This window comes from Hippopotamus amphibius, chromosome 10, assembly GCF_030028045.1.
Source record: "Hippopotamus amphibius kiboko isolate mHipAmp2 chromosome 10, mHipAmp2.hap2, whole genome shotgun sequence".
Lineage (NCBI taxonomy): Eukaryota > Metazoa > Chordata > Mammalia > Artiodactyla > Hippopotamidae > Hippopotamus > Hippopotamus amphibius.
The window spans coordinates 68,708,716-68,734,632 of NC_080195.1; the positions used below are offsets into that span (position 1 = coordinate 68,708,716).

General features: G+C 36.2%; 1 protein-coding gene across 8 annotated transcripts in view; it reads left to right on the plus strand.

The window, feature by feature from the left end:
• Positions 1–25,917, plus strand: part of SENP7 (SUMO specific peptidase 7) — a 171,905-nt gene that overhangs the window by 30,671 nt on the left and 115,317 nt on the right. For 6 of the 8 annotated variants that reach the window (XM_057696791.1, XM_057696789.1, XM_057696792.1 and 3 more), the window contains one exon: positions 9,873–9,971. The exons of the other annotated variants lie outside the window; for them this stretch is intronic. In XM_057696791.1, the coding sequence (XP_057552774.1) occupies positions 9,882–9,971 (90 nt within the window). In that variant the 5' untranslated portion in view covers positions 9,873–9,881. The remainder of the gene's footprint in view (positions 1–9,872; positions 9,972–25,917) is intronic. 8 annotated transcript variants of the gene reach the window in all.

Consider the following 25,917-nt stretch of genomic DNA (forward strand, 5'->3'; position numbering starts at 1 on the left):
ACTGTAGATGTTGAAGAGTTGTATTCTAGTTGTGCTGAAAATTACAATTTGGAATATGTTCTTTTAAACTTATATTTTTTTCATTTATTTGTTTCTTTTATATAAGCCAAGAGTAGCAAAACAAGCAAAATGAAGTTTCTATCTACATGGGAGATGTTTAAAGAAATTTAATCAGTTTTGAGAAAGATAATCTTTTTGTTTTCCTTTGAAATTTTGTGATTTAAATGATTTGCATATAATAATTTATTAGATACTTTTCTCTGAAGCATTTTAATTATACACAAAGGACTTTGATACATTTTTTGGAACAGAGAGGGAGAAAAAGAAATCATAAAGGAGGGCTGTGAGAGGAATCAAGAGTACCTTACAAGACCATACAGAGAGCATGGCTTTGGGTACTCTTTTTCCACCTTGGCTTACTTCAGATTTTCAGGGTGTGGTTTCTTCATTTAAAATTCTGGATTTAGGCAATTCCCAGGTGGTTCAGTGGGTATAATTCCACACTTTCACTGCTATGGGCCCAGGTTCGATCCCTGGTTGGGAAACTAAGATCCTGTAAACTGCGCCATGAAGCCAAAAAAAAAAAAAAAATTCTGGATTTAGCTTAAGTGAGATAAATGAAGGAGTTAAAAAAGAAATTTTACATTGATGTTATACCCATATTATTTATTTAATTTTTAAAAATTTTTATTGGAGTATAGTTGATTTACAATGTTGTATTAGTTTTAGGTGTGCAGCAAAGTGAATCAGTTATACGTATACATACATCCACTCTTTCAGATTCTTTTCCCATATAGGTCATTACAGAGTATCGAGTAGAGTTCCCTGTGCTGTAAAGTTCTACTGTACAGTAGGTCCTTGTTAGTTATCTATTTTATATGTAGTAGTGTGTATATGACAATCCCAATCTCCCAATTTATGCCCCCCCTTCTCTCCTGGTAACTATAAGTTTGTTTTCTACATCTGTGACTCTATTTCTGTTTTGTAAATAAGTTCCATTTGTACCATTTTTTTAGATTCCACATGTAAGCAATATCATATGATATTTTTCTTTCTCTGACTTACTTCACACAGTATGACAATCTCTAGGTCTATCCATGTTGCTGCAAATGCCATTATTTCATTCTTTTTTATGGCTGAGTAATATTCCATTGTATATATGTACCACATCTTCTTTATCCATTCCTCTGTCAATGAACATTTACGTTGCTTCCTTGTCCTGGCTGTTGTAAATAGTGCTGCAGTGAACATTGGGGGTGCATGTACCTTTTCTGAGTATGGTTTTTTCTGATATATGCCCTGAGGTGGAATTGTTCGATCCTATGGTAGCTCTATTTTTAGATTTTTAAGGAACCTCCATGCTGTTCTCCATACTGGCTTTATCAATTTACATTCTCTCCAACAGTGCAAGAGGGTCCCCTTTTCTCCACACCCTCTCCAGCATTTATTGTTTGTAGATTTTTTGAGGATGGCCATTCTGACTGGTGTGAGGTGGTACTTCATTGTAATTTTGATTTATATTTCTCTAATAATTAGTGATGTTGATCATCTCTTCATGTGCTTTTTTGGCCATCTGTATGTCTTTGGGAAAATGTATATTTAGACCTTCTGCCCATTTTTTGATTTAAAAAAGAAAAAATTATTATTATTGTTACTATTTTGGCTGCTTTTTTTGCTGTATGGCATGTGGGATCTTAGTCCCTGGTCCAGGGATCAGACCCCTGCCCTCTGCATTGGAAGTGTGGTGTCTTGTCCAGTGGACTGCCAGGGAAGTCCCTGTTTGTTTTTTTGATTGGGTCGTTTGGTTTTTTTTGATATTGAGCTGCATGAGCTGTTTGTATATTTTGGAGATTAATCCCTTGTAGATTGCTTCATTTGCAAATATTTTCTCCCATCCTGAGGGTTGCCTTTTGATTTTGTTTATGATTTCCTTTGCTGTGCAAAAGCTTTTAAGTTTAATTAGGTCCCATTTGTTTATTTTTGTTTTTATTTTCATTACTCTAGGAGGTGGATCCAAAAAGATACTGCTGTGATTTATGTCAGAGAGTGTTCTGCCTATGTTTACCTCTAAGAGTTTTGTAGTATCCGGCCTTACATTTAGGTCTTTAATCCATTTTGAGTTTATTTTTATGTATGTATACCTGGTTTTAAATATCTCTGTATTGACTACTAATTCTTTTCTGTTTAATATCTTCAGTGAAGAGAAATGGTCTGCTTTAGGCTATTGCTTTATGCAACTTACTCTGAAACTCCAGCATTAGAAATTCGTAATGTTGACTAAATACATTTCTCTTTATTATTTTTAGTTGTACAACAGTATTTTTAAAAACTTTTAATTTTCAAGTAACTTTAAATTTACAGAAATAGTACAGTTTCCATCTACCCTTCACTCAGCTTCCCCCAGTGTTAATGTCTTATGTAACCATAGTACAATTATCAAAGTAAAGAAATTAACATGGGTATAATATTTTATACTATAGACATTATTTGGGTTTCTTCGATTTTTTTCACTAATGTCATTTTTCTGTTTCAGGATCCAATCCAGGATCTCACATTGCATTGATTTCCCTAAGTCTGTGACATTTCTTGTCTTTTTTCTTTTATGACCATGACACTTACAAGGAATACTAAGTTAATATTTTGTTGAATCCCTCAGTTTGGATTTGTCTTATGTTTCTAATCATGTATGATTAGATAAAGGTTGTGGCTCTTTGGGAAGAATACCACAGAAGTGTTGTGCCCTTCTCAGTGTGTCCTATCAGGGGCTACATGATGATGGTGATATGTCTTATTACTGGTGATGTCAGTCTTGATCACTTGGTTAAAATGGTGTTTGCTTGGTTACTCCATTGTAAAGTTATTATTTTTTGTAGTTTTCTAATCTCCATTTGCTGTACTTCCCTTCAGTACTGTGTTAAATGAGAGCTTATTTATTTATTTGGTTGCACCGGGTCTTAGTTGCAGCAGGTGGGCTCCTTAGTAGCAGCTTGAGGGTCCTTAGTTGCAGCTCACTGGCTTCTTAGTTGAGGCATATGGGCTCCTTAGTTGTGGCATTCAAGCTCTCAGTTGAGGCATGCATGTAGAATCTCATTCCCTGAGCAGGGACTGAACCCGGGCCGCCTGCATTGGGAGCGTGGAGTCTTTTTTTTTTTTTTTTTTGAGTCTTAAGTCTTAACTACTGTGCCACCAGGGAAGTCCCCCATCCTAAAGTTATTCTTTACCTTTGTAATAAATAGATATCTTGGGAGAGATACTGTGTTTTTCCCCCGGTTTTATTGAGACATAATTGACATATAGCACTCTGTAAGTTTAAGGTGTACAATATAATGATTTTTCTTACATACATCATGAAATGATTACCACAGTAGGTTCAGTGAACATCCATCATTTCATATAGATACAACACTGAATAAATAGAAAAAAAAATTTTCCCTTGTGATGAGAACTCTTTGGATTTACTCTCTTTTATTTATAATGTACATCACTCTTCATTATCTTTTATCATGTTGTGCCGTTACATCCCTAGTACTTATCTTGCAATACAAAGTTTCTATTGGGAGAGATATTTTGAATCTATGCAAAGATACTGTTTCTTTTCAAACTTTTTCACCTACTGTTAGCATTTAGCAGTGGATCTTGCTTGCAGAAATTAATACACAATATTCTTTTGGTGATTTTCTGTTTTCATCATTCCGTCTCTAGTAAAATTCTTCTGTAAGGGACACCTGTCCCTCTTGTCTCATTTATCCAATTATTTACATATATCGACATGGACTCATAGGTATTTATTTTATTCTATGTGTTGTAATCTACTACTGTCATTACTGGTTTTGTTGATCAAAGTATTCCAGCTTTGGCATTGGAAGATCTTTCAGGATGGCTCCTGTGCCCTTTTTACATGCTCTTATCTTTTTTTTTTTAAGAACTTTTATTGAGATATAATTGACATACAAACAGTAAACTGCATATATTTAAAGTGTGCAATTTGATAATTTTTTTCTTATTAGTAATGTATATATGGTAATCCCAATGTCCCAATTCATCCCCCATGCCCCCCCGCCCCACCCCTGCTTTCCCCTTTTGTGTCCATACGTTTGTTCTCTACATCTGTGTCTGTTTCTGCCTTGCAAACCAGTTGATTTGTACCATTTTCTATATTCCACATATATGTGTTAATATACGATATTTGTTTTTCTCTTTCTGACTCACTTCAGTCTCTGTATGACAGTCTCTAGGTCCATCCATGTCTTTACAAATGTCCCAGTTTCATTGCTTTTTACAGCTGAGGCATATTCCATTGTATATATGTACCACATCTTTTTTATCCATTCATCTGCTGATGGACATTTAGGTTGCTTCCATGTCCTGGCTATTGTAGATAGTGCTGCAATGAACATTGGAGTGCATATGTCTTTTTGAATTACGGTGTTCTCTGGGTATATGCGCAGCAGTGGGATTGCTGGGTCATATGGCAACTCTATTTTTAGTTTTTCAAGGAACCTCCATACTGTTCTCCATAGTGGCTGTATCAATTTACATTCCCACCAGCAATGCAAGAGCGTTCCCTTTTCTCCACACCCTCTCCAGCATTTACTGTTTGTAGATTTTCTTATGATGCCCATTCTAATCGGTGTGAGGTGATACCTCATTGTAGTTTTGATTTACATTTCTCTAATGATTAGTGATGTTGAGCAGCTTTTCATGTGTCTCTTGGCCATCCGTATGTCTTCTTTGGAGAAATGCCTATTTAGGTCTTCTGCCCATTTTTTGATTGGGTTGTTTATTTTTTTGATATTGAGCTGTATGAACTGTTTATATATTTTGGAGATTAATCCTTTGTCTGTTGATTCGTTTGCAAATATTTTCTCCCATTTTGAGGGTTGTCTTTTTGTCTTGCTTATAGTTTCCTTTGCTGTGCAGAAGCTTTGAAGTTTCATTAGGTCCCACTTATTTATTTTTATTTCCATTACTCAAGGGGGTATTCCTGGCCTTTTGATAGGAGCTGGAGCTAGATTAACTCAAGGGTTATATCTCTGCATAGATGTAGAGTAAGAGTGTGAACACTTTGAATTCTGCTAATGGGAAGATGCATAGTCTTTGGATTTTTAAATGGGGAGGTTGATATGGAAAACTAAAAAATAAGACTTTCATTCTTCCTTGATAAGTCATAGCCTTACCTGTAAGCAGACCCCAAATTTTCTCTAAATAATAGGTCTACATCTGTGTAGTATCTGAACAAATAAGTGCTTAAGATTCTGAAGTTCTGTATTAAGAACATGGCAGAGGTGTAAAGAGCATATGTTAGCAATGTGTAACTTGTCAGGAGAATCCAGCGTATCCCTCCCCATTATCTTCTTTTGATAGCGTTCTCTTTTTTGAGGGCATACTGTAGTGAATTAGGTATAAAATGAACCTTAAAGTAACTGTGTGAACTGATCTGCTGAAAGGCTTGTTTAGTATTACATTTGAATGTTAGTATGTAAAATAAATGTTCTTGAGCTTTGTTTTGGAGAAGTTGTTAGAGTTCTTTCAATGTATTTAAGTATAACTTGAAGGAAGGGGGATTTAGAACGCTTTTTTGCCTTAAAAGATTACATTTCAATCTTTAAAATATTAGGAGACTGTTGAAAATACTTGAAAGTATTAGAAATCCATTCTGATCCTTACAATGGAATTATAATATAGGCTTTGCAGAGTCATTAGTGGCTTAGAATCTTTGTTGATTGTACACAATTGAGACTGTGATTAAAATTTGTCTAAGAATAGATCAGATTGTTGCAAAGAGAGAGACATTATTTTTTATGATTTAATCATTAAGAAAAAAGTGAGTGTAAAAAAATTTGACAGAGTAGTTAGTTGTACCTAACATCTTCTTGCCGCTCGTGTATAATATTAGACTGAGAGGTTTAGATCTGTAATTTATTGACCAGAAAGCTACAGCGGAGGTGTTCCTGGAGCTTTTAATGTTTGTTTATTTTTTTCTTGCCTGTAATGGTTGTGTGTTATTCCTATTAAAAAATAAAACATTCGGGCACATGAAAATCTGCTCAACATCACTAATCATTAGAGAAATGCAAATCAAAACTACAATGAGGTATCACCTCACACTGGTTAGAATGGACATCATCAGAAAATCTGCAAACAGTAAATGCTGGAGAGGGTGTGGAGAAAAGGGAACACTCTTGCACCGTTGGTGGGAATATAAATTGATACAGCCACTATGGAGAACAGTATGGAGGTTCCTTGAAAAACTAAAAATAGAGTTGCCATATGACCCAGCATTCCCACTGCTGGGCATATACCCAGAGAACACCATAATTCAAAAAGACACATGCACTCCAGTGTTCATTGCAGCACTATTTACAATAGCCAGGACATGGAAGCAACCTAAATGTCCATCAGCAGATGAATGGATAAAGATGTTATTTACAACGGAATATGCCTCAGCTGTAAAAAGCAATGAAACTGGGACATTTGTAGAGACATGGATGGACCTAGAGACTGTCATACAGAGATTGAAGTGAGTCGGAAAGAGAAAAACAAATATCGTATATTAACACATATATGTGGAATATAGAAAATGGTACAAATCAACTGGTTTGCAAGGCAGAAACAGAGACACAGATGTAGAGAACAAACACATGGACACCAAGTGGGGAAAGCGGGGAGGGTTGAGGGGGAATGAATTGGGAGATTGGGATACCAAATTGTAGACTCTAAATATATGCAGTTTATTGTCTGTTAACTGTATCTCAATAAAAATTCTTAAAAGAAATAAAAAATAAAACATTTGGAAACTGTAGGAAAACACAAAAATGAAAATAAAAATCACTCCTTACAAATCAGCATTCAGAGCTAGTCACTGGTAAACATTTTTGTGCATATCCTTTCACATTTGTTTTCCATACATGGATTTATTTTTCCTTATAAAAGAGATATCATTCTGTAGATACGATTTTCTTTATTACTTATATTGGAAATGATTTCTTATATCATTAATTATTTTGGAACATGTGTTTTAATAACAGCTGTATAGTATCTCATTATTTGTCTTTACCAATAATTTTATTTAATTGATCTTTTATTATTGTTTCTAGTTTTTCTATATTATAAGTAATATATAGTCTATGTCCCTGTTTATAAATATTTGTATGTATATACAGTTGGTCCTTGAACACAACGGATTTGAACTGCTTCAGTCCACTTACACACAGAAGTTTTAAAAATAAATATTGTAGTATTGCACAGTCTGTGGTGGAACTATGAATATGAAGGGCTCATTATAGGTGCCCCAGCTCCTGAATTGTTCATGCGTCAACTGTACTTTGATTTTCAAACCTTTTGATGCTTGTTTAGAGTTTTAATAAATTTCCAGATTTCATATGTCTATACTTCTAGGGGAAGAAGAGAGCTCTTCTTTTTGAAGATAGGGTAAATTATGTTTTGTGTCCATCCTAATGGAAGTATACATGAATATTTATTAGGGTAAATAATTTATTAACATTGAGTCTAATCCACTCATAGATAAAATAATAAAAGTGAATTACTGTGGAAAAAAGAATATAAAGTCTTCCACAGACGATATCAACAGTCTTTTATAAGATACTCATTTTATAAAATACTCAACTTCTAAACCCAACTCTTTTTATTTATTTATTTATTTATTTATTTATTTATTTATTGGCTGTGTTGGGTCTTTGATGCTGCACACAGGCTTTCTCTAGTTGCAGTGAATGGGGGCTACTCTTCTTTGCGGTGTGTGGGCCCCTCGCTGCTGTGGCTTCTCTTGTTGCAGAACACGGGCTCTAGGTGCGTGGGCTTCAGTAGTTGCAGCACATGGACTCAATAGTTGTGGCTCATGGGCTCTAAAGCACAGGCTCAGTAGTTGTGGCGAATGGGCTTAGTGGCTCCGAGGCATGTGGGATTTTCCTGGAGCAGGGATCAAACCCATGTCCCCTGTATTGGCAGGCGGATTCTTAACCATAGCGCCACCTAGGAAGCCCTACCCAACTTTTGAAAGTATCAGTTGCTCTCTTTCAGGTTTGAACTTGGTATCTTTTTAGGTTATTACTAGCTCTGTGTAACAAATAACCCCCAAACTTAGTGATTTAAACTTATTTGGCTCATGAATCTGCTGTCTGGGTAGTGTTGAATTGGAGATAGCTTTTCTTGGTTTCAGTTGGAGTTAGCTAGGTTTGCTTTGAGGCTGGGGCCTGGGATCATCTTAAAGGATCACTCACTTATCTTGATATCTGTGTTTGGAAGACTCAGATATCTTGGTATATATCTGTTCTTTTTAGCTTTCTCCTGTGATCTTTGCAGCACAGCAGCTTCAGGGTATCCTAGATTTAACCTGTGGCTCAGGGCCCCCAAGGACGCCTATACTGAGAAACAGAGAGAGAGGGGAAAAAAAAGAGGGGGGAAGGAAGGAGAACACACAGGTGTTGATTCATGAAAGCCAGGCTGAAACAGTGTAGCTATACATAATGGTTGTTATGATCTAGTCTTGGAAGTCACAGGCCTGCCTAGATTCAAGGGAAAGGAACATAGACTGCACCTGATGTTGGAGAACTGGTCAGCATCACACTGTAAGAAGAGCATGTGGGTTGTAGAATACTGATACAGCCATCACTGGAAAATACAGTATGCCACAGTATCTAATGTAGGCCAAATATCCTACTCACAAAGGATCTATGGGTATGAACACCTGAAGCCCTTGTCTTACTCCCTGAGAAAACAACTGTTGTTCCCTAATTAAGAATATGAAGGAAATGATTGATTTAGAGATAATGTGGTTTTTGCAAATGAAGAATTATAAAGAGATACCTTTTATATAGACTAGATATAAATAATTAAGACATTACCGGTGCCCAGAGGGATTAATTCCGAGGTGCTAATGAAATAAAAGCGTTGAAATACCCTTTCTTCAAATTTATTTTATCCTCCAAACTTATGCTTTACTCTCATTGAAATCATTTTATGGTTGTTACTGGTTGTAGTTGATATAGTGCTTATTATATGTTATGTAATAAACTAGACTTGATGCTTAACCATCATTTATAATGTGGAAGTTAAATTATTTAAGTTATAAACAAATGATTTCAAACTTGTGGCTACAATCCATCTATCCATTCATTTGTTTTTTCAGTGTATCATGAGCCACACACTTCAGAGACATAAAGGTGACTAAGTCAGGGTACTCTCTTTAAGGACCTCCACAGTCTGGAGAAGAAGACAGACATGAAGGCAAATTATTATAGTATGATATGTGTTAATACACATTACTGAGTTCTAACATCCAGAGAAAGAAACACCTTGGTGTGGGAGTGACAATTGTGTGGATAAGAGAAAATTTTTCTGCAGAATCTGAGGTATTTAACAGAGGAGAAACAGAGGGAAAAGCATTCTAGATTGAAGGAGCAGTACGTACAAAGGTCTAGAGATATATGCTTGAAGAAGGTTAAGTAAACTCAGTGTGGTTGTGGTGTAGAGTTTGTGTTGTGTGGGTGATGTCAGAGAGCCCAGATTGTTAAGAGTTTTATGTGTAAGAAATGGGCACCATTGTTGTATTTTAAGATTGTAGCCATACTTAGATTTGTGTATTAGAGAACTCTAATTTGAAAGATTAGAAGGGGAAAAACTGCATGTAAGAACAGTTAAGAAGCTGTTGTGATATTTCATTTATCTACCTTTTATACTGAATGTGAGAGGCTTTTTATAGACATATTTGACTACCTATAAACTAAGCACTGAATTTAAAACTCTTTAGAACTAATAGCAAAATATTAATGCAGGTAGTATAATGGTTGTTAGCTCATTCAGCTCTTATTTATATTTCAGTTAAACTTATTATTTTCTCATCCTGGTTTCAGATAACAAAGATGTTAAATGCAAAATCAGAGGATGTTTGTGTTCAGTCACCACTGTCCAAACTCAGAAGCTCAGAACACTGGGATCTCTCTTTGCAGGGGGTAAATAAAAGCTATTTTCTTTTAAGTATGTGGTGTTACTTGGTATGTTTAAAATAATTTAATAAAGCTGAATTTTTATTTTCTTATATGTCCTTTTTTTTGTTTTCTTGTGCTTTATAATTGTAGGTTTTATTTTATTTTATTTCTTTTTTATTGAAGTATAGTTGACATACAATATTATGTTAGTTTCAGGTGTACTACATTTTAATTTGACATTTGTATACATTATGAAATGATTACCGTAAGTCCCCATCTGTCCCCATACAAAGTTATTATATCATTGACCATATTCCTTATGCTGTATATTATATCCCTGTGACTTATTTATTATATAACTGGAGGTTTGTACCTCTTAATCCTCTATACCTATTTTGCCTACCCTACCCCTCCCTTTTGGCAACCACCCATTTGTTCTCTGTATCTGAATCTGTTTTTTGTTTGTTTGTTTTGTGTTTTACACTCCACACGTGAGTGAGATCATGTGCTATTGTTTGGCAATTTTCATAACATCTCTATGCTACCTTTCCTCTGTATGTAAAAAATGAGTATCATGACATATAATAGCATAGTTATGATGTTTCATTGGCAGCCCCCAAACTCAAAGAGGCTTTCTTCAAGGCCCACATAGCAGAAAATGCCACCACTGTTCACCAAGCTGCTCAGAACAGAAACCCTTAACCTGATCCATGAGCCCTATCTTTCACATCCTGTGTTTAATCAGCCACCATCTTCATCAGCTCAACTTGTCTAGACCACCAATCTTTCTCTTCTAGACTATATTATTAGCCTTCAAACTGTTCATCTTCTGTGACTCTTTTTATCTTAATTATAGGTTTTAAATTTATTTCTGGCATGTGTTGAAGTGATGCTTTGAGGTTAGGGTCTTTTTCAGTTTAAATCTAAGAATATGTTATTATGCATGGTTGTTTCCTTCATGAATTTAAATCTCATTATTGTAATATGTATTGTATTTTAAACATATGAGAATATTAAGCTTATTAGAATCCCTTGCTCTTTTTCTCTTGTTTTGTAAATTTGAAAGGGTATATTTTAAACTCGATGATGGGTGATGCCTTAGAGGGCCGGGATGGGGAGGGTGGGGGGGAGTTGTGGGAGGGAGGGGATATGTGCATAAATGCAGCTGATTCACTTTGGTGTACCTCATAAGCTGGTATAAGAGTGTAAAGCAATTATATTCCAATAAAGAGCTTAAAAAAATTTTTAAAAAAAGATAGCATTTTGAATATACTGTGTTAAATAAAATACACCATTAAAATTAAAAAAAAAATAAATGATGAGCTCTAGTCAAAAAAAAAGGGTATATTTTAAAGGGTGACACAACCATATATATATTAAAATATTTTTTAATATTTATTTGTTTTTTTATTGGGGTATAGTTGCTTTATAATGTTGTGCTAGCTCCTGCTGCACAGCAGTGTGAACCAGCCGTGTGTATACACATATCCGCTCCCTTTTGGATTGCCCTCCCATCCAGGTCACAACAGAGCACCGAATAGAGTTCCACATGCTATACAGCAGGTCCTCACCTGTTATATTTTATATGCAGTGGCATATATATGTCAGTCCCAATCTCCCAATTCATCCCACCCTGACACAACTATATTTTAAAAGATATCTTGATTATAAATCTGGACTAATTTTATCACTAGTAAGTATTACTGTAGAGTTCTCATGAATAAGGCTTAAGATAGCACTTTATAAGTTTTTTTTTTTTCCTTTTCTTGATTGGCACAACTCATGGTCAGTGTTTTAAAAATATAATTTTTCTGAATGGATAAAGAAGATGTGGCATATATATACAATGGAATATTACTCAGCTATAAAAAGGGATGAGATGGAGCTATATGTAATGAGGTGGATAGAACTACAGTCTGTCATACAGAGTGAAGTAAGTCAGAAAGAGAAAGACAAATAGTGTATGCTAACTCATATACGGAATCTAAAAATGGTACTGATGAACTCAGTGACAAGAACAAGGAAGCAGATACAGAGAATGGACTGGAGAACTCGAGGTTTGGGAGGGGGCAGGGGGTGAAGGGGAAGCTGAGATGAAGCGAGAGAGTAGCACAGACATATATATACTACCAACTGTAAAATAGATAGTCAGTGGGAAGTTGTTGTATAACAAAGGGAGTCCAACTCGAGGATGGAAGATGCCTTAGAGGACTGGGGCAGGGAGGGTGGGGGGGACTCGAGGGGGGAGTCAAGGGAGGGAGGGAATACGGGGATATGTGTATAAAAACAGATGATTGAACTTGGTGTAACCCCCCCCCCCCATATATATATATATAATTTTTCTCAGATTTTCTAATTGGGGGTATACATATTAATCTACTAGGGCTAATATAACAAAATACCACAGGTTGGGTGGCTTAAACAATAGCAAGTTATTTTCTCACAGGTCTGGAGGCTGGAAGTCCAAGATCAAGGTGCTGGCAGGGTTGGTTTCTTTAAGGCTTCTCTCCTTGGCTTACAGATGGCCATCTTCTTCTTCTTCTTTTTTTTTTTTTTTTTTTAAATTTATTTAGTTGGTTGCGCTGAGCCTTAGTTGCAGCCGTCAGGGTCCTTAGTTGTGGCATGCGAGCTCTTAGTTTCAGGGCATGCATGTGGGATCTAGTTCCATGACCAGGTATCGAACCTGGGCCCCCTGCACTGGGAGCGTGGAATGTTAACCACTGTACCGCCAGGGAAGTCCCTGGCTATCTTCTTGCTGTGTCCTCATATGGCCTCTTTTCTGTGCATCCACATCCCTGGAGTTTCTTCCTCTTCTTATAAGGACACTAGTCTTGTAGGATTAGGTTTCCACCCTTATGACCTCATTTAAACTTAATTAACTGTGTAAAGGCCCTACCTCCACATACAGTCATATTAAAGGTTAGGACGTCAATATCATATAAATTTTGGGGGAGACAGTTCAGCTCATAATAGCAGTATTTTAGGATAACAGACTTTGTCACCTTGAATATGTGTGTTTTTATGTTACAGACAAGAAAAGTTAACCATTTATTATAACTTGTTCTCAGAGGAAAGATTTCTTGTTAGTATTAGTTGCTTTAACATTATTTATATATTTATTATTTATTTTGGCTGTGCTGCATGGCTTGCAGGATCTTAGTTCCCTGACCTCAGCAGTGAAAGCACGAAGTCCTAACCACTAGACAACCAGGGAATTCCCTAACATTATTAAAAAATTTAATTATTAAATAATGTATTTGCTTTTTAAACAGGATGCAAAAAAAGAAAATAATAAATGAGATGTTTCCTAAATGCGGTCACTACTGACCGTTTTTTTTTTTTTTCATTCCTTTCAAGGAAAAAAAGCATATTGCCCACATATGACTCTATATTATTTTTTGATCATTGCTTAAGAGGGATCATGAAATACATCTCATTCTGTGTTTTGCTGTTTTTAGTAATATCGTTAAATTGTTTTTTCTATTTAGATCTACCTCTTTATTTTTTGTTGTGTTTGCAATACTCCAAAAATATACTGCATACAGTATTTATTCACTTAGTGCACCGATATTAGACAGTTTGGTTGTTTCTAGAGTTTTGCTAATAGAAACAATTTTGCAAGACCTTCATTTTTCATAAACAGGAAACTATTTTTGAGTGGGATTACTGGGTCTAAGGAACTTTGTATATTTTAATGAATATTGAAAAATTGTCTCACAGAAGATTTGCACCAATTTATATTGCCACCAATGAGAGCTCCCATATTTCTACAAATTTACTAGTACTGCATATTATCATGCAGTAAAATTGTTGCCAATAGAAAAAAAAATACATTATTTTAAGAAAATATTATCTTTTATATATTTTTGTATGTTTTATTTTATGTTTCAGAATACTGAATGGAGTAAAAATAAGATATATATATCATTTTAAATACACACACATACACACACACACACACAGTCTCTTGGAAGTAGATGGATGCTTTTTGTTGGCTTTGTTTTCTTAAGGAGTATCTTACTAAATGTGTATTTTCCTTTACCCTTGGGTCATATAATCTTCCTTTAGTAATTTACCTTCAAGAGGCAGACGTGGATTACCAGAGAGCTCTTTAGGTGTTACGTCTCTATGTTATATAACCTACTGTCTTCTCTTTCCTTAGGTCCTCTTCATTTCAGCAGTCTCCTTTTCCTGAGAAGTAATGGCTTATTTTCTCCTTTTTCTCTCTGACCTGCTGAATGAAACAAGGCCTCCTCAGAGACATATTTTCTTTTCCTATAACTAGTATCACTATCTAGTTGGATGTGTTCCTTAGGATAGTGATAGTTAACTTTTGGGAAATCTACATCCTGTTTGAGATTTGAAGCGGCAAGTGTGTCAGCATTAACTTGCTCCTGTGTTGCTTTAGACTTGACGGTATTTGTTAAGTGTGTTTCATGGTTTTTAGAGTTTGAGGCAGTACTGGAATCTTGCTTCATATTTTTCTCCCGCACACCGCAGGTTTCAATGAAAGAAAAAGGAATAAATGCCACTTTCCATAATCTTTAGCAGAATTTAACGTATTTATCTGTGATTTTTCCTGAGCTATAACTATATAAAACGGGTTGCACAGGTCTTAGGTGTGTAATCGGATGAGCTTTGACTAATGTAACATATTCAGCCAATATCTCAGTGAAATAGAGCATTGTTGCGAGCCTTGAAAGTTCCTTTATGCCCCTTACCATTGTATCTTCTCTTTGCCTGCTGTCCCTATTCCCACCCTGTTCCTGACAACCAGTTTTCTGATTTCTATATCTGTGAGAGAGTTTTGCCTGTTCGTACAGTGTGTACTCTTTTGTTTGCCTTCTTTTGCTTACGAAAATGTTGAAACTCATTCCTGTTTTCTACCTATCAGCAGTTTGTTCCTTTTTATTGCTAAGTAATATTCTGTTACATGAATATAACACAATTATTTTATCTAATTCTTCTGTTGATGGACTTTTGGGCTTGGTTTTAATTTGCTTTGCCCTGATGACTAATGGTGTTAAAGTATTTTCATATGTTGATTAGCTGTTGTATATTTTTTTGTGTGTGTGAAGTGTCCAAATTTTTTGCCATTTTAAAAATGTTTTATTGACAATTAACTTGCATATAATTAAATTAATCCATTTTAAGTGTTCCCTGAATTTTGACAAAGGCATACATTTTTGCAGCCACCACTGTAATAAAGGGAGGTGTGTGTGTATATTTGTATTTATTTATCATTTTTTCTTGGTGTACAGTCCTATGAGTTACAAGATCTGTATAGACTCATAATTACTATCATCACAGTGAAGATACTGTATAGTTCCATCACTCCAAAAATTACCTGGTGCTGTCCCCTTTGAAGTTACTCCCTATCCCCATCCCTAAGCCATGGTAATGTTGTTTTCTCTACCTGTAGTTCTGCATTTTCCAGAATGTCACATGAATGTAGTCACTGAGTATGTAATGTTTTAATGTTTTGAGAGTGGCTGTTTCAGTCAGTGTAATGCCTTTGAGATTCACTAATATTGTTGTGTATATCAATAGTTTATTTATCCATTCCCACATTAACCATTGAAGGACATATAGGTTGTTTCCAGTTTTTGACAATTAGGAATAAAGGTGCCATACATATTTTTATACAGGTTTTTTTGTGAGCAGAAGTTTTAATTTCTCTAGGGCAAATACCTAGGAGTGGGATTCCTGAGTCATGTGGTAAGTGTGTGTTTAACTGTCAAACTGATTTCCAGAATACCATTTTGCATTCCCACCAGCAATGTATGGGACTTCTGGATGCTCTGTAACTTTACCAGCACTTGGTACTGTCAGCTTACTTATTTTTTAAATTAATAGACTTTATTTTTTAAAGTGGTTTTAGGTTTACCAAAAATTTGAAGGGATACTACAAAGAGCACCCATTTACTCATTCTGTCCCCCCTTCCCTCCCCTCACACACAATTTCCTTATCATTAACATCTTGCATTAATGTGGTACATTTATTGTAATTGGTGAGCCAAATACTGATAAATTTTTTAATCTTGAGATATAATTGACATGTAACATTGTATTAGTTTTAGGTGTACAACATGATATTTATTTATTTACTTATTTTTGGAATCAAGCCATATTATTGAGGGTCTTTGAGGGAGGGTCGAAAGGCTGGGAGGACAATGAGATCTGAGGTCCTTCCCCTGGCTGGGATTTCCCCAGTTTCACCATCGCTGAAAGCCATAATGATTGATATATATTTAAATTGCAAAATTATTGCCACAATAAGTTTAGTAAGTTTAATTAACATCCATCACCATACATAGTTACATTTTTTTCCTCATGATGAGACTTTTAAGATCTACTCTCTTAGCAACTTTCAAATATACAGTACAGTTTTGTTAAATGTCACCATGCTACACATTATGTCCCCAGGACTTAGTTATTTATAATTGGAAAATTGTACCTTTTGACCATCTTCACCCATTTTCCCCGACCCTCAACCTCTGCCTCTGGCGACCACAAATCTGTTCTCTGTATCAGTGAATTAAGATTGAAAAAAATTTCCACATGTAAGTGAGATCATACAGTATTTGTTTTTCTCTGTCTGACTTATTTCACTTAGTATAATGCCCTGAAAGTCTACCCATGTTGTTGCAAATAGCAAGATTTCCTTCTTCTTTATGGTTGAATAACATTCCATTAGAGTATGTGTGTGTGTATGTGTGTATATGTGTATATATATACATACCACATTTTGTTTATCCATTCATCCATTGGTGGACACTTAGATTGTTTACATGTCTTGGCTATTGTAAATAATGATTCAGTGAACATGGGGTTGCCGATAACTTTCTTTCAGGTAGTGATTTTATTTTCTAAGAATAAATACCCAGAAGTGAAAGTGGAATTGCTGGATCATATGGTGGTTTTTAAAAATTATTTTGAGGAACCTCCATACTATTTTCCATAGTGTCTCTACCAGTTGACACTCCCACCAGCAGTGCACAAGGATTCCCTTTTCTCCTCATCCTTTTTTTTTTCCCTCAATATTTATTTAATTATTTATTTGGCTGCATTGGGTCTTAGTTGTGGCATGCGGGATATTTGTTACGACGTGTGGGATCTTTTGTTGTGGCATGCGGGAATCTTTTGTTGAGAAATGAGGGCTCTTTGTTGTGGTACATGGGCTTCTCTCTAGTGTTGATGTGTGGGCTCCAGAGTGTGCAGGATCAGTAGTTGTGGTGCATGGGCTCTTTAGTTGTGGCCCTTGGGCTCTCGAGGGCATGGGCTCATCAGTTATGGCACTCAGGGCTTAGTTGCCCTATGGCGTGGGATCTTAGCTCCCTAACTAGGGATCGAACCCATGTCCCCTGCATTGGAACACAGATACTTAACCACTGGATCACCAGGGAAGTTTCTTTTCTCATCCTCACCAACTCTTTTTATGTCTTGTCTTTTTGATAATGGCCATTCTGCCAGGTGTGAGGTGATAGTTCATTGTGGTTTTGATTTGCATTTCTATGATGTCTTGTGATGTTGAGCACCTTTTCATGTACCTGTTGGCCATATGTATGTCTTCTTTGGAAAAATGTCTATTCAGATCCTCTGCCCATTTTTAAATTAGATCATTTGTTTTTGCTGTTGAGTTGTGTGAGTTATTTATATATTTTGGATGTTAACCTCCTATCAGTTACATGTTTTGCACATAATTTCTCCAATTCTGTAGATTGGTTTTTCATATTGTTGATACTTTCCTTTGCTGTGCAGACATTTTTTAGTTTGATATAGTCCCACTTGTTTTGTTTTTATTGCCTTTGCTTAGGTGTCAAATCGAAAAAAGCATTGCTGAGACACTGATATCAAGGAACTTACCCCCTATGTTATCTTTTCGGAGTTCTATAGTTTCAGGTTTTATGTTGAAGTCATTCAGTCCATTTTGAGCTGATTTTTGTGTATAGTGTAAGACGGTGTCCTGTTTCATTCTTTTTGCATATGGCTGTTCAGTTGTCCCAGCACCATTTTATTTATTTATTTATTTATTTATTTTTAACTTTTTGTTTATTTTTTACAATAAACTGCATATATTTAGAGTGTACAATTTGGTATCCCAGTCTCCCAATTGATTCCCCGCCCCCAACCCTCCCCGCTTTCCCCTTTGGTGTCCATATGTTTGTTCTCTACATCTGTGTCTCTATTTCTGTCTTGCAAACAGGTTGATTTGTACCATTTTCCTGTAGTCCACATATATGTGTTAATATACAATATTTGTTTTTCTCTTTCTGACTCACTTCACTCTGTATGACAGTCTCTAGGTCCATCCATGTCTCTAAAAATGTCCCAGTTTCAATGCTGTTACAGCTGAGTAATATTCCATTGTATGTATGTACCACATCTTCTTTATCCATTCCTCTGTTGATGGACATTTAGGTTGCTTCCATGTCCTGGCTATTGTAAATAGTGCTGCAATGAACATTGGAGTGCATGTGTCTTTTTGCATTATGGTTTTCTCTGGGTATAAGCCCAGTAGTGGGATTGCTGGGTTGTATGGTAGTTCTATTTTTAGTTTTTCAAGGAACCTCCATACTGTTCTCCATAGTGGCTGTATCAATTTACATTCCCACCAGCAATGCAAGAGCGTTCCATTTTCTTCACACCCTCTCCAGCATTTACTGTTTGTAGATTTTCTGATGATGCCCATTCTAATCGGTGTGAGGTGATACCTCATTGTAGTTTTGATTTGCAGTTCTCTAATAATTGGTGATGTTGAGCAGCTTTTCACGTGCCTCTTGGCCATCCGTATGTCTTCTTTGGAGAAATGCCTATTTAGGTCTTCTTCCCATTTTTTGATTGGGTTGTTTATTTTTTTGATATTGAGCTGGATGAACTGTTTATATATTTCAGAGATTAATCCTTTGTCTGTTGATTCGTTTGCAAATATTTTTTCCCATCCTGAGGGTTGTCTTTTTGTCTTGCTTATAGTTTCCTTTGCTGTGCAGAAGCTTTGAAGTTTCATTAGGTCCCACTTATTTATTTTTGTTTTTATTTCCATTATTCAAGGGGGTGGATCAAAAAAGATCTTGCTGTTATTTACATCAAAGAGTGTTCTTCCTATGTTTTCCTCCAGGAGTTTCATAGTGTCTGGCCCTACATTTAGGTCTTTTATCCATTTTGAGTTTATTTTTGTGTATGGTATTAGGAAGTGTTCTAATTTCATTCTTTTCCATGTAGCTGTCCAGTTTTCCCAGCACCACTTATTGAAGAGGCTGCCTTTTCTCCATTGTATATCCTTGGCTCCTTTGTCATAGATTAGTTGACCATAGTTTATCTCTGGGCTTTCTGTCCTGTTCCATTGATCTATATTTCTGTTTTTGTGCCAGTACCATACTGTCTTGATCACTGTAGGCTTGTGTTATAGCCTGAAGTCAGGAAGCCTGATTCCACCAACTCTGTCTTTCCTTCTCAAGATTGCTTTGGCTATTCGGGGGTCTTTTGCATTTCCGTACAAATCGTAAAATTTCTTGTTCTAGTTCTGTGAAAAATGCCATTGGTAATTTGATGGGGACTGCATCAAATCTGTAAATTGCTTTCGGTAGTATAGTCATTTTCACAATGTTGATTCTTCCAATCCAAGAACATGGTATGTCCCTCCATCTGTCTGTGTCGTCTTTGATTTCTTTCATGAGTGTCTTATAGTTTTCTGAGTACAGGTCTTTTACCTCCTTGGTTAGGTTTATTCCTAGGTATTTTATTCTTTCTGTTGCAATGGTGAATGGGATTGTTTCCTTAATTTCTCTTTCTCATCTTTCATTGTTGGTGTATAGAAATGCAAGAGATTTCTGTGTGTTAAATTTGTGTCCTGTAACTTTACCAAATTCATTGATTAGCTCGAGTAGTTTTCTGGTGGCTTCTTTGGATTTTCTATGTATAGTATCATGTCATCTGCAAACAGTGACAGTTTGACTTCTTCTTTTCCAATTTGGATTCCTTTTCTTTTTCTTCTCTGATTGCTGTGGCAAGGACTTCCAAAACTATGTTGAATAGTAGTGGCGAGAGTGGACATCCTTGTCTGTGGTTTGTCATATATGGCCTTTATTATGTTGAGGTAGATTCCCTCTATGCCCACCTTCTGGAGAGTTTTTATCATAAATGGGTGTTGAATTTTGTCAAAAGCTTTTTCTGCATCTATTGAGATGATCATATAGTTTTTATCCTTCAGTTTATTAATGTGGTGTATCACATTGATTGATTTGCGTATATTGAAGAATCCTTGCATTCCAGGAATAAACCCCACTTGATCATGGTGGATGATCCTTTTAATGTGTTGTTGGATTCTGTTGGCTAGTATTTTGTTGAGGATTTTTGTATCTAAATTCATCAGTGATATTGGTCTGTAGTTTTCTTTTTTTATAGTATCTTTGTCTGTTTTGGTATCAGGTGATGATGGCTTCATAAAATGAGTTTGAGATTGTTCCTTCCTCTGCAATTTTTTGGAAGAGTTTGATAAGGATGGGTGTTAGCTCTTCTCTAAATGTTTGATAAAATTCACCTGTGAATCCATCTGGTCCTGGACTTTTGTTTGTTGGGAGATTTTTAATCACAGTTTCAATTTCATTGCTTGTGATTGGTCTGTTCACATTTTCTGTTTCTTCCTGATTCAGCCTTGGAAGGTTATACTTTTCTAAGAATCTGTCCATTTCATCCAGGTTGTCCATTTTATTGGCATATAGTTGCTTGTAGTAATCTCTTATGGTGCTTTTTATTTCTGCGGTGTGTGTTGTAACTTCTCCTGTTTCATTTCTAATTTTATTGATTTGAGCCCTCTCCCTCTTTTTCTTGGTGAGTCTTGCTAGAGGTTTATCAATTTTATTTATCTTCTCAAAGAACCAGCTTTTAGTTTTATTGATTTTTGCTATTGTTTTCTTTGTCTCTATTTCATTTATTTCTGCTCTGATCTTTATGATTTCTCTCTGTCTACTAACTTTGGGTTTTGTTTGCTCTTCTTTCCCTAGTTTCTTTAGGTGTAAGGTTAGATTATTTATTTGGGATGTTTCTTGTTTCTTGAGATAGGGTTGTATTGCTATAAATTTCCCTCTTAGAACTGCCTTTGCTGCATCCCATAGGTTTTGGATCATTGTGTTTTCATTGTCTTTGTCTCTAGGTATTTTTTGATTTCCTCTTTGATTTCTTCAATGATCTGTTGGTTATTTAGTAGCATATTGTTTAGCCTCCATGTGTGTGTGTTTTTTACACTTTTTTTCCTGTAATTGATTTCTAATCTCATAGCATTGTGGTCAGAAAAGATGCTTGATATGATTTCAATTTTCTTGAATTTACCAAGGCTTGATTTATGACCCAAAATGTGATCTGTCTTGGAAAATGTCCCATGTGCACTTGAGAAGAATGTGTAATCTGCTGTTTTTGGATGTAATGTCCTATAGATATCTATTAAATCCAGCTGATTTATTGTGTCATTTAAAGCTTGTGTTTCCTTATTAATTTTCTGTCTGGATGATCTGTCCATTGATGTAAGTGGGGTGTTAAAGTCCCCCACTATGATTGTGTTTCTGTTGATTTCCTCTTTCATAGTTGTTAGCACTTCCAGCATAATTTATTGAAGAGACTGTCTTTTCCAACTGTATATTCTTGGTTTCTTTGTCACAAATTAATTCACCATATATGTGTAGATTTATTTCTGGGCTCTCTATTCTGTTCCATTGATCTAATTTTGTGTTTTTATGCCAGCACCATACTATTTTGATTACTATAGCTTTGTAATATAGTTTGAAATCAGGGTGTGTGATGTCCCCAACTTTGTTCTTTAAGATTGCTTTTGCTATTCAGGGTCTTTTGTGGTTCCATAAAAATTTAAGATTATTTGTTCCATTTCTGTGAAAAATACTTTTTTTTGTTGTTGTTGTCAATCTACTTTTTTGTTTGTTTTTTTAAATTTATTTATTTATTGGCTGCATTGGGTCCTCATTGCTGCACACGGGCTTCCTCTAGTTGCTGCACGCGGGGGCTACTCTTCATTGTGGTGCGCGGGCTCCTTATTGTTGTGGCTTCTCTTGTTGTGGAGCACTGGCTTTAGGTGCGTGGGCTTCAATAGTTGCAGCACAGGGGCTCAACAGTTGTGGCTCATGGGCTCTAGAGCACAGGCTCAATAGTTGTGGCGCACGGGCTTAGTTGCTCCGTGGCATGTGGAATCTTCCCAGAGCAGAGCTCGAATCTGTGTCCCCTGCATTGGCAGGCAGATTCTTAACCACTGCGCCACCTAGAAAGTCCGTCTGTGAAAAATACTTTTGGAATGTTGATAGGGATTGCATGAATCTATAAATTGCTTTGGGTAGTATGTCCATTTTATCATTATTAATTTTTCTAGTCCATGACATGGCACGTATCTTTCCATTTATTTGTATCTTTTTAATTTCTTTTATAAGTGTCTTACAATTTTCAGTGTATGGGTTTTTTATTCCTAGATATTTTATTCTTTTTGCTGCAGTTGTAAATGGGATTGTTTTCTTAATTGCTCTTCTCTTCAGATTTGAATACCTTTTATTTCTTTTTCTTGCTCTGGCTAGAACTTCTAGTAGTGTGCTGAATAAAAGTGCTGAGAGTGGGCATCTTTGTTTTGTTCCTGATCTTAGAGGAAAAGCTTTCAGCTTTTCACTGTTAAATATGACATGAGCTGTAGGCCTGTCATACATAGCCTTCATGATATTCAGGTACATTCCCTCTGTACCTGCCTTGTTGAGAGTTTTTATCATGGATAGTTGCTGAATTTTGCCAGGTGCTTTTTCTGCATCTGTTGAGATGATGACATGATTTCATCCTTCATTTGATGAATATGGTGTATCACGTTGATTGATTTGTGGATGTTGAACCATTTTTGCATCCCTGGAATAAATTTGAGTTGATCATGGTGTGTGAACCTTTTAATGTATTGTTGAATTTAGTTTGCTAATATTTTGTTGAGGATTTTTTTGCATCTGTGTTTGTCAGGGATATTGGCCTGTAATTTTCTTGTAGTGTCCTTGTTTGGTTTTGTTATTAGGGTAATGATGGCTTCATAAAATGAGTTCTGGAATGTTTCCTCCTCCTCTGTTTTTTGGAAGAGTTTGGGGAGGGATTAGTAATATTTCTTTAAATGTTTGATAGACTTCGCCACGGTAGCCATCTAGCCCTAGACTTTTGTTTGTTGGGAGGTCTTTGATTACTGATTCAGTCTTCTTACTAGTAATTGTTCTGTTCATATTTTCTATTTCTTCATGATTCAGTCTTGGTAGGTTATGTTTCTAGAAATTTATTCATTTCTTATGGCTTGTCCAATTTGTTGGCATGTAATTTTTCATAGTAGTCTCTTTTATATTTCTGTGATCATAGTAGTTTCTTATGATCTTTTATAGTTCTGTGATCTGTAGTTTCTGATTCTTTTTGTTCTTTTTTTTTCTTATTGTGTCTAGCTAAAGACCATTATTTGATTATCTTTTCAAAAAATAGCTCTTAGTTTCATTGATCTTTCCTATTATATCTTTAGTCTCTAGTCACTTATTTCCACTCTGATTTACACTTTCTTATGTTTTCTTGTAACTAAGTAGTACCCTATTTGGCTTAAGGCAGTCCCTTCAACATTTCATGCATGGCAGGTCTAGTGATGCTTGTGTGGAACTTCACCTTTTGCTTGTCTGGAACTCTTTATCTTTCCTTCAATCCTGAAGGACAACTTTGCTGGGTAGAGTGTTCTTGGTTGGCAATTTTTTTTTCTTTCAGCACTTTGAGTATATTGAGCCACTCCCTTCTGGTCTGTAAAATTTCTGCTGAAAAATTTGCTGATAGATCTTATGGGAATTCCCTTGTATATAAGATGTTGTTTTTTCTCATTGCTTTTTAGATTGTCTCCTTGTCTTTAACTTTTTGCAATTTAAATGTGATGTGTCTTGGTGTGGGTTGCTTTAGATTCATCTAAGTTGGAACTTTCTGGGCTTCCTGAATATGGATGTTGGTTTCCTTCCCCAGGTTAGGGGCATTTTCAGCTGGTATTTCTTCAAATAAGTTTTCTGACCCTTTATCTTTTTGGTATGCCTGTTATGTGAATATTGTTCTGCTTTATGCTGTCTTATAAGTCCCTTAGTATATGCTCACTTTTTTTTTGTATATAAATGTTGTTAGCAACTTTATTTATAATTACAAAAACTAGAAACAATTCAAGTTTCTATCAAGAGTTGAATGAATTAACAAAATGCAATATATCCACACATTAACATATAACATAAAAAAACTTGGGCTTCCTAGGTGGTGCAGTGGTTAAGAATCTGCCTGCCAGTGGAGGGGACACGGGTTCTAGCCCTGCTCTGGGAAGATTCCACATGCCACAAAGCAGCTAAGCCTGTGCCCCACAACTGTTGAGCCCATGTGCTGCAACTGTTGAAGCACACGGACTCAATAGTTGTGCCTAGAGCCCATGCTCCACAGCAAGAGAAGCCACCACAATGAGGAGCCTGCACGCCACAATGAAGAGTAGCCCCGTTCGCAGCAACTAGAGAAAGCCCATGTGCAGCAACGAAGACCCAATGCAGCCAATAAATAAATAAAATAAATAAATTTATATATATAAAAAAAGACTATAATGTATAAAGCAAACCATGGACACATTCAACAACATCATGCATAGTAAAAAAAAAAAATCCAGGCACAAAAGTATACATACATTAAAATTCCATATTTATTAAATGTTATAAAGGACAAATATAATCTATCATGACAGAATGCTGATCAGTGTTTGCTCGAGGCTGGAGTAGAGACTGACTGGGAAGATGTGTACTTGGAAAGGTCACATGTATGTGATCTGGTCAACAGATTCAGTTGAGCCCAGACCCTAAGTCATCCCAGTACCAGTGCTAGATTCATGACAGAAGAAGCCTTCGAAAGAATTCCAGTTACCAGTCATTGCAGTAGTCCCAGATGAGACCACAGACATCCTGGGAAGAAACCAGCAAATCTGAATGTACTGTGTCCAAATTTCTGATACCCAGAATCTCTGGTAAATTTTATTCAGCAACAAATAGAAATGAACTACTAATACATGCAGCAACAGGGATGGATCTCAAGGATATTATGCAAAATAACTGAAATTGCAGCAGGGAGCTGTGAGAGGTTAAGTGTGATCATGTCTTAAAATATCTTGGTTGCCCAGCATGATTCATAGGTCTCCGGAAAGCGATAGTCCAGATCTGCTGGTGTTGGAGGGTAGCCTGCAGAGGTGGGGAGCAGCTGTGGCTCACTGTGGGGACAAGGACATTGGCATTGGGGGCCCTGGGAAGTACTCATTGGCATGAGCCCTCCTGGAGCCCACCATTAGCCCTGCCAAAGAGCCTGCAAGCTCCAGTGCTGGGTCGCCTCAGGCCAAATAGCCAATAGGGTGGGAATGCAGCCCCATCCATTGGCAGACAAGTGGATTAACTATGCTCACTTTTTTTTATTCTTGTTTTTTTTTTTGTTTGTTTGTTTTTTGCTTCATTGTGTCTTTGTTGTTGCCTGTGTGCTTTTTCTAGTTGCAGCAAGTGGTGCTACTCTTCATTGTGGTGCACAGGCTTCTCATTGTGGTGGCTTCTCTTGTGGAGCACTGGCTTCAGTAGTTGTGGCATGCAGGCTGAGTAGGTGTGGCTCATGGGCTCTTGAGTGCAGGCTTAGTAGTTGTGGTGCACGGGCTTAGTTGCTCCGCAGCATGTGGGATCTTCCTGGACCAGGGACCGAACTCACGTCCCCTGCATTGGCAGGTGGGTTCTTAACCACTGCACCACCAGGGAAGTCCTCTTTTTATTCTTTTTCTGATCCTTTGATTGGATGAATTCTACTGCCCTGTCTTTGAGTTCACTGATCCTTTCTTTCACATCATCTAGTTTACTGTTAAATCTCTGTGTTGAGTTTTTCAGTTCTGTTATTAATATTCTTCAGTTCTGTGATTTCTCTTTGGTACTTT